This window comes from Phallusia mammillata, chromosome 8 (genome assembly GCF_965637545.1).
Source record: "Phallusia mammillata chromosome 8, kaPhaMamm4.hap1.1, whole genome shotgun sequence".
NCBI classification, from domain to species: domain Eukaryota; kingdom Metazoa; phylum Chordata; class Ascidiacea; order Phlebobranchia; family Ascidiidae; genus Phallusia; species Phallusia mammillata.
The window spans coordinates 2,357,720-2,367,259 of NC_137259.1; the positions used below are offsets into that span (position 1 = coordinate 2,357,720).

Consider the following 9,540-nt stretch of genomic DNA (forward strand, 5'->3'; position numbering starts at 1 on the left):
TTCCCGCCAAATACAATCAACAACAGTGAAAATTGCGATTGGAAATTGGATTTTTTTTGCGCTGTGTAGCTTAAAAAAGCAAACGGCACTGAAATTAGCAAAGCTATAAGCACAAGTAAAATCAATTGCACGGATGTAATTTGCTTGCATTTTTATGCCTCATTGAAACAGACAAAACAAATCAGAAGGGTTTAATCAGTTCTAACTAACCTTTAATAAACAGCATATAAAATGGGATAGAAATAGTTTTTCACCTTGTAAATATAAATACATTTTTGGCAGACTTTTAGACTATTGACATTTTGTTCCAAAAGCAATTTAATTTTTAATAATCATGAGTTTGTGGGTTGACAAATACCGACCGAAAAGTTTGGCCAAATTGGATTATCATTTACATCAGGCTGAAAATCTGAAGATGCTTGTAAAAAATGGTGATTTTCCTCATCTGCTTGTCTATGGTCCTCCCGGAGCAGGTTAGATTTAATGTACTTTGTATGTTGTTTTGTTGTGTAATGTGTGTGAAATAAATTTTAATAAACCGTACCGTAGTTTGCGGAACATTTATTTCCAAGAGGCTCTCTTTGAAGTAGCATTTTTGCACTTGAGTACTGGAATTGTCACATTTGCATAACCTTAGGAAAGAAGACAAGAATAATGTGCCTTTTGAAAGAACTTTACGGATCTGGTGTGGAAAAACTTCGCATAGAGAAACATATGTTTACTACACCTTCAAATAAAAAGATTGAGATTGCAACATTAGCCAGCAATTATCACATTGAAGTTACACCCAGTGATGCTGGCTTCCATGATAGGTGAGTTGATGCATTTTTTTACGAAATAAAGTGTGAGAATGGTTTAACTGTATCCGCAACTTAATTTTTGCTGTATTTTTTCTGTAGGGTTGTTATTCAAGAACTTATCAAAACTGTTGCTCAGTCAAATCCATTAGATGTTTCAACACAGCGTCACTTTAAGGTAGTATCTTCCTTCCTAAAACGACTTGACAGTGGATGATTATGCCTTCCTCTTTCATATTAAGAGCTCATATATATTATACATATTCATGTACATATTTGGGAAAAAAGTGGTTTTACTTTTTTATGAGAAATATAAACGATTCTGGTTAGTCCATCAATAGCATAAGGATTGCAAACCGACTGAATGTTCTGATGAAGTTGTTTGTAAAACATGCATAGCAAATTGGGAAGGATGTTTAATCATTCCTATCTTGACAAATTATTCTTAAAAATAATGTTTTGTAATAGCTTGAACATGTAACTTTTTTGACTTTTGTCTATCATTATACACATTTGTTGTGACGCTTCACCCTTCCAGGTGATTGTATTGACGGAAGTTGACAGACTTTCCAAAGATGCCCAGCATGCCTTGAGAAGAACAATGGAGAAATACATGAACTCATGCAGACTAATTTTGTATTGTAACTCTACAAGTAAGGTTAGTTAAGTCGCAACATTGTTATCTCAAAACCTCACGACCTCAAAGTCTCGAGAAAAATTACGCCATGTATCTTAAACAAAAAGTAAATGAGACACCTCTTATTACATGTATTTTTCGTTGTAACTCACCTCTAGATTGGACTGGGCACATAACTTTCTTATTTTGCTTTCGAAACAGCGATTTTTAATTTGCGTTGCTGCTAAACTTTCACCTTTCCCAGGCAGTAGTCACACCTGGTTGCGTAAGATCTATAACAGTCGCTTTGTTTTTTGCTGGTTTGCGAGCGAGTCACTACTTGTGATCGCTACTAGAAGCGAAAAAACGTACAAATCGGAAATAAATAGAGGAACCCTACTGTGAGCAATGAAATAGATAACCGAGCCACACTTGATTTAAAATCCAAATATCTGCTGGACATAGCAACTTAATAACATAGGCCAGATTTGGCCAATGGGTCACAGGTTGTACAGACCTGGCCTAAACAAACTTGTTGTGTAAATTACAAATTGAAAACAATAGAAAAAATGCTGTGGTTTTTATGTGATTATAAGTATAAATATGCATTTGTATTTATAATGTATATGCCATATGTGGTTATGTAGGTAATTCCAGCTATCAGAAGCAGATGTTTGTCTATCAGGGTTCCTGCACCAAGCGAAGAGGAGATTTTAAAAATATTAACATTTGTTTGTAAAAAAGAGGGATTGACACTTCCACCGGAACTTGGAAGAAGGTGGGAAATGATTTTGTCTTGTTAAAATAATAATGTGTTATTCATTAAAGAAATAGGCAGCTCACATATTACCTTGTTTTCAAACTCAAAACGAGGCTGTTATTATGAGTTCAATTGAACTTTTGTTGTTTAACTGTGTCTGAAAGCGAGCTAAAACAGGTTAGCACTTTATGTTGGCAATACAAAATGATGCCTTTGCCAAACTTGACTCTTAATGACATAAATTCAGAAAACATGGATAGTGTTACTGTGCCTACCAATTATAAATCTTGCCACCTACCAATTATTATAGCAGGTTGTTGGTTTGTTTGCAGGATTGTAGTAGCATCAAAACGAAATCTTCGTCGTGCTTTACTGATGTGTGAAACATGCCGTGTTCAACAATATCCATTCACAGCTGATCAGACAATCATGGAACCAGACTGGGAGGTTTGACATTAAAAAAATCACTGAAGTCTTATGCCCAGTGACTTACTGTTACATCATTTTTGTTTAGATATATTTGCGTGAAACTGCCAATGCAATTGTATCTGAACAAAGCCCAAAGCGATTACTTGAAGTTCGACAGAGATTATATGAATTGCTCACAAAATGTATACCAGCGGATGTTATAATGAAGGTATGACAGTATTCGTAGCATTGTTTTTTCACTGTTTTAAGCAGTTGTTCTTTATTTGTTGCTTTGTTCTTAAACTTTGATTTACTTAAGTATACTTATCAAGCAATATTAAGTAAATTTATTAAATATTTAAAATAGACAATTGGAAAGCAAACATTTTAAACGGTCTAACCTCAACTAACACAAATCACATTTTTCATCTCTCATATGAACCCTACTTTGGGAAACTTAGTTTCAAACCTTACCATTTTACAAAAACACAATCTTTACATAATAAAGCTTTGCTAACCACTAAATCCAAAGTAGGGGCTTTTAAGGTCAGGTCTTGTCAAATCTATTACTTTGTTTTATTCTTTCTCACACTGTCTCCTTAACTTATTATGGCATATAGGGAATATACAACGAACTAATGCACAACTGTGATGGGACTTTGAAAAGCGAGGTTACCCAACTTGTTGCCCAGTATGAACACCGCACACACATCGGCCAAAAAGACATCTACCACATAGAAGCCTTTGTGGCTAAGTTTATGAGTGTTTACAAACAATTTCTTGAAGAGGGCTTTGATGCTATGATGTTTTGAGAACTCTGGTGGCTATTTTGTAGGTTGTCGTTTCGGCGTTTTTGTCCATGTGTTTGGTAGCATTCGTTACAGAGCGGGGTAGAAAATAGCTATCTTGTTGCTTTTTGTGAGAAAACTGGCTAATTTGGTTTTTGCTTTGACACCTTGGACAATAATTTTTGGAAAAATTTTTGCAGCACAAAATTCCCATGTGGTTCAAAAGGTTCAAAATGCTTCTTGTGATCGTTTGCAATAAATAATTTCCTCAAACTGTACGTGGTATAGTATTCCTGAACCTAATGTTCCTGGAACTATCTCTAGCTTACAGGAATCACAGTGCACCAGGCCTTATGGAGGCGTAATACTGAGTTAGCCGATCACTAAACGTTTCCACATGACAAGGCGTAAAAAAAGCTAGCCTGCATGCGGGATTCGAACCCACGACAGGAGTCTTAACGGGACTCGCACACTACCAACTAAGCTACACAGACCCAGTGGTGATCCTGTCGAAAGTCGATTCACAAGCACCGTTGCCTGCCTCGTATGCTGCACATGCACAGCTTCGCAGCAGAGGACTTCTGTTCATTTTAGCTTACAGGGATCGAGCAGTAAATTTCGGGCGCAGTGCGAATTTATTGCAAAGCTCGTCCGAAAGATATTGCACAGTGAAAAAGAGAAACTTTGTTGAAATAAGACATGTGGCTTCGTGATAAACTCTTTCAAGAAGTCAGTCTGAAGAGGACTCTGTGTCCGGTGGAGGCGGTAGAGGGTCGTTACGTCTGTTGCCTGAAAAATATTTTCTGCTTACATTATATCATTGTTTACAGTTTACAGTTTTTCTTTTACAGTTAAAAAAATTCTTGTAAATTGTGCTGACTTTTGTTCATGTCAGTGCACGCAGTAAACCTGCCTAAAAGCCTAAAATATGGGTATTTTTATTTTAAATCTTAGTTGTATTTGATTCTATGCGGAGGTGAGTTTCCATGCTGTGTGTTTGGGTCAGTTTGTTTGGGTTTGGTGGAATGTTTTTTATGCTATTGACAGCCCATGTATGGTTCATGAAAGCTTATATCAATGCTACATATAACTAAGCTATTGCTGCCAGGCATAATGTATAACCAAGTATTGCTCCTCCAGCAGTTTTTATTATAAATAATCGACAAGCGACAATTGCAACAAAACAACGATAACAAAATCGTGCGGATGCAAAATCGCACCAACAGGGTTATAAAACATAATCCAATGGTGTAAATTATAAGTTCTACTTGTTCATTTGCTCCGCACGAGACCTAAAGGTTTCAAACAGTCGTGACTTACAAAGTGCAATTAGTTTGTTATTCGCCGAAAGCCTGTCCTAAACAACACTAAACCAGGCTGTGCCGTTTATAAAAATCTATAAGACGCAAAGCAAGTTATGTAAAAGGTCTTAAAACATTTGCGTCGTATAAACTTACCTGGGACACTGGGTAAAACGTCTTGTGGGTTCCGCCTAGCGGCCATTGGAGCTCCAACCGACCATAAATGTGAAGGTCCTGGATTTGACGGGACCCGAGGTAAGGGATCGCTTTTTAATCTTGACGTCCTGAGGGTAGTTTGTATATTACTCAAGGGTTTGTACTTTTTCGATCTTCAAGCTTTAGATCAGGGGTTCTTAACCTGGGGTGCACGCACCCCCAAGGGGTGCGAGAACTGTTCCTAGGGGGTGCGGGAATGCTGAATCATTAAGGTTGGTTAGGTCTATTCTATTTAAGCAATTACAGAAGGGGGAGCGAAAATTGGTTAGTGATTTGAAAGGGGGTGCGAAAATTGGTTAGTGATTTGAAAGGGGTGCAGCAAGGAAAAAAGGTTAAGAACCACTGCTTTAGATCTAAGCGTTGGGGAGGTTGCAAAACCATTAAAAGTTGTTTACCGACAAAATAGAGTTCGAAAATAAAGTTTTATTTGTGTACTTTCAGCCCAAAAATGTGGATTTTTAGTGTGTGTCGAAATACCTCGGACAGTTGGTAAACGGTTTTCAAATGTATCAGTGTTTCAAAAAAAGTGAGGAGATTATTTGTTCGCTAGGTGGCGGTATGGGTTTGAAATGTTCGGACAAATAAAGAAGGCAAATTACTGAAGCGCTTGATTTGCAACAAACATAAAATCCTAATTCGGTCTTACTTTCGAAAAATAATATGTTAAACGTCGTGAAATAAATCGTCCCGAACTTCGTACATTGAAAATGTTCATAAGCCACTAAATTATACAAACAGAGTAGTCACTATCAATTATTTTCACCTTTTCCATCTTCCCTCTCTGAGTCCGTCTAAATTCGATTTTTCCATGAACCCTACGCAACCGTTTGACATGAGAGGAAATTTCTGTGCGTTGAAACCTATCGGCATTCGTCTGTCGTGTGAAAATTTGCGGTTGGTTGTGTCCATATATTGACTGTCAGGTTGCTGCTCTCCTGTAAAACAACAACTTTTTGTCAGATTATGTTGTTGTCGTTTTTTTGTAGTTGTTGAGTAAAACATAGAATAGTTTGTAAATCCTGTAAATTGTTTTTAGTGTTGGCATTTTTATTTCGGCAAGAATTTCTAAAACCTGGTTGCCCTTTGGGTAGAAAGGGATCAAAACAACGGGTACGATGTACTGTATTAAAATTAAAGTTGTGTAGACCCATTTGTGAAAAACTGTCAAGTTTCAGTATGGTTCTCTTGAATAATCTCTTGAAAAATAAAAAGGACATGCCTCTGAATGAGTAACAATAAGGGTTTTAAATTTATTCTTCACAATTACTGCATTTTTTTGCTTCTGACAGTTATTTGAGGCAAGGGCCTTAAGAAACAACCTAAATCAGTGGTCTTCAACCTTTTTTATAGGCGACCCCAATTGAAGGGAAAATGAAATCAGAATTTACATTCGACCCCATTTTTTTCATCACTGAGAAAAAATGTTTTAAGTAATGCTGAACGGAAAGAACTATTACATAAACTGTACATAATTACCAACAAATATGGCGATACAAAAGTATTACGGAAAAAGTTTTGTAAGGCGTTTCATTAAAGACATAAACCTAATTTTAGGAACACAAACTTTTCAAATTGTTCAACATTTAGTTTGCACTGTTAGTGAAATGGTTGCGCCTGTATACTGTCCACGAATTTTTGAAGCCGCGGCTTGACTTTGCACAAGCTTAACCGCATGTTATGATCCACTTCCAATCGATTACGATGTTTCGTTTTTAATACACTCATTGCACTAAATCCTGCTTCACACAGCCACGTGGTTGAAAACGGGATTAGAAAAATTGGGCATAGTTGGGTACCTTGCATAAATAACTATTCACTCGTTCTGGTGTCACCTTAAATAAGACAAACTTATAGTGTTGAGTCATAATACACATTGTCCCAACCCATTGTTACGCGATAAAGGCATTTTCTGTTTTTCCACTACCACAATTTAATTGCAACAGGAGGTAGCAAGCTGTAGTACAAAACAAGAGCAAAAATTGCGATCTGAAAGAACATAATATTAGTTTCATTTTCTGTTATCAATTTTAAAATGCAATAAATTAAATCCGGCGACTTATTGCGACCCCAGAAAAAGTTTAGGCGACCCCACTTGGGGTCGCGACCCATAGGTTGACGACCACTGGCCTAAATGTTCAAATAGGTACAAATGCCATTTAAACTGTTTTTGCATCAATAGCTGTTTGCTGCTATTTTATAAAACTTTCTTTTTGTCTTCATATCGTCGTGATAGTTCATTATTAGCAAACAAATAAATAAACCTAACTGCAATAAATCATTGTACACCAAGCCCATTAAAGACGTCATACCGAATCAAACAGGTCACCCAAGCATTCTTGATTTATAAGTGAGTCTACCGTGATCGCTTGTCTGCATGAACGCTTCAGGCCTGACCCAGTACGGTATATGTTTACTGTAGCTAACTGCAATAAAAACTTACTAAAGGCTGTATTTTAATGTCTGCAAAACTCACCTATAGTCACACTAACACTGACTGATTGTGCGTAGTAAACTTCATACACCACAAACAACTTTTTCACATCGTCTAATTCTGGCAATCTTTTGTCCATCACTAACTTGCCCAACTCCATGCTGAGGGAAATATCAAAACACTCTGTCCCATTGATTTTAATCTTTACGGCTTTTTTGATTCCATCCTTTATTCCCGAAATTCGATAAACATACCTATAGGTAAATTTTAGTCTTATTTCTGATTTTAGTTTAAAAACAAAACTGTGAGAAAGTTTGTGTAATACAGGGTCGGCAAACTCTGGCACGCGTGCCAAGGTTGAAACGCGAGGTGGTTTTTAATTGCACGCCAACCGATTTGCGTGTTTATATTAAAGTAACAATTCAACCTGTTACACTGTTTGTTTTCAGTTTTTATTATGCCATTGTTTAAAATTCAGCCCTACGTGCACAAAACACTCTGCTTTCTCTATATTATTGATATCTGCTGGTACGAACCACTATTATTTAGAAAAACGTTGGCACGCGAGGACATTGACACATGGAAATAACAAGTAAATTGGCACGCGTCGCCTAAAAGGTTGCCGACCCCTGGCGTAATACATAACAATGTCGCCATTTTAGGTCCTGCTACTGTTCTAGTTTATGGCATTAAGCTAGTTTAAAGTATATTGTAAGAGTTATTCGATAACACTTTAAGTGTAAAAAGTATATTTTTTGTGGTAATTATTTGTGTAATTTCCTTGGAGTTTACAACTTGAATGTTACATGGCGAAGACTTAGTATGTAACTAACTTTTTGTTGAATTGATAATCCGGTACTTTTTCCGGTTTCTGCTGGAACGCAGATTTGTCCACGTGAGGCGCTGTGACACTCGTCATTGAACCGATTATTGCGTATGACGCTTTGCCACTAGATGTCCCTAGAGCACGAAACTGTGCACATACGGTTGTTGTTAGTTTCTTCTAAGAAATATTACATTTAAATAAATTTTCAAGTGTTTTTTTGATTTAAAAGTACTGAAATCAGGCATATGTTTTATAGAATTAGTTTTATTCTAGGTAAGGTGTCGTTTTTTATGAGTTTTTTTATTGAAAAAAACACATTTCGTATGCTTTGTTTAAGTTATGATTTATTATATTTGAACATACTGATTGCTGTCCTCTTTTCACAATGACACCGAACGGTACAAAGTGATAAGCTTCATCTAGAAAAGGCACCACCACTGGTTCACGACCCAAAAGCTGATATCCAACATAATTTCTACAAAAAAAACGCAAAACTTTCCAATACAGCTGTACAACCTGTACTTAAGTCACATACAAAAAACAAAACTTTCCAATGTAGCTAAACCTATAATCACAAACAAAAAAACAAGCACAAAAATTTCAAATGTAGTTAACTTAAATTAACACCCAAAATAACAGGCAAAACAAAGTTAACAAAACTTTACGATAGAAACCCAAAAAAATTACACCTACCTACATAGTTCCCAAGCAAGACCTGGGTCACATGAAGTTAGTTTATCGAATATTTGTCTGGGCATTGCCTCTTCCATGTTAATTATTGTTCTTCAGTTCGTCACCAGTGAAATACGCAAAAGTTCATCATATTAATTTAAGTCGCTTCTTTCGTTTGAGGCTGCTTTTCACAAATCATTGTGGCAAATTGTTCGGCAACAAAACAATACTGAAAACAGTTTTTTTGTATGTGAGCTAATGTAATGTCAGTACATGTATGACGTCATAATATAAACTGTGACATTATAAGAACAATTGCTACTGTATTGGCTTGTATTTAGATAGAGCTAATGTATTAAGTTGTGATAGTGAGATTTGACAAGCTGTCAAATTTGTAAGTGTCATTTGCGTTTGATTGAACAGTTACTAGAAGTTCTGGGATATTGTTTTTCGTGTAGTTCGTACAAATGTCTTTGATCTTTTTAGGTTTTATCGCTTTAATTTCTGGTGGGTCAACAAACTGTTATTATATGTCAGTCAGCCATAGCGTGGGAATAGGTGTTGTTGCGTTGGCAGGCAGCCTAAACACGGATTAAGTTGTACTTGAAGGATTAGTGATAACTTTATGGCGTTTCTGTTGTTTTTTTAGTGTGCTCCTATTCTAATATTGGTAGTTTTGGTAAGACTGCATGCTTGACATTACCAAGTATTTTTGGAAAATTTTT

The 9,540-nt window shown here is 36.3% G+C and overlaps 2 protein-coding genes across 4 annotated transcripts in view; one reads left to right on the forward strand and one right to left on the reverse strand.

The window, feature by feature from the left end:
- The first annotated feature begins 250 nt into the window (after positions 1-250).
- Positions 251-9,540, forward strand: part of LOC145203988 (replication factor C subunit 3-like) — a 62,667-nt gene continuing 53,377 nt past the window's right edge. For 2 of the 3 annotated variants that reach the window (XR_013853434.1, XR_013853433.1), the window contains exons 1-7: positions 251-473; positions 638-812; positions 900-975; positions 1,336-1,455; positions 2,061-2,191; positions 2,506-2,620; positions 2,688-2,810. Coding sequence is in view for 1 of the 3 variants with exons in the window: in XM_080076381.1 (XP_079932507.1) it covers positions 335-473; positions 638-812; positions 900-975; positions 1,336-1,455; positions 2,061-2,191; positions 2,506-2,620; positions 2,688-2,810; positions 3,202-3,393 (1,071 nt within the window). In the remaining 2 variants the exon portion in view is untranslated. Of the gene's footprint in view, positions 474-637; positions 813-899; positions 976-1,335; positions 1,456-2,060; positions 2,192-2,505; positions 2,621-2,687; positions 2,811-3,201; positions 3,648-9,540 lie in introns of those variants that run through there. The other variant, XM_080076381.1, reaches the window with a different exon arrangement.
- Positions 4,022-8,913, reverse strand: LOC145203992 (uncharacterized protein C11orf42-like). The gene is made up of 7 exons (XM_080076384.1): positions 8,837-8,913; positions 8,503-8,618; positions 8,151-8,277; positions 7,360-7,571; positions 5,650-5,821; positions 4,827-4,954; positions 4,022-4,158 (listed from the first exon to the last, which is right to left on the reverse strand). Exons 1-7 carry the CDS (start codon positions 8,911-8,913, stop codon positions 4,100-4,102), a joined length of 891 nt encoding a protein of 296 aa, XP_079932510.1. The 3' UTR covers positions 4,022-4,099.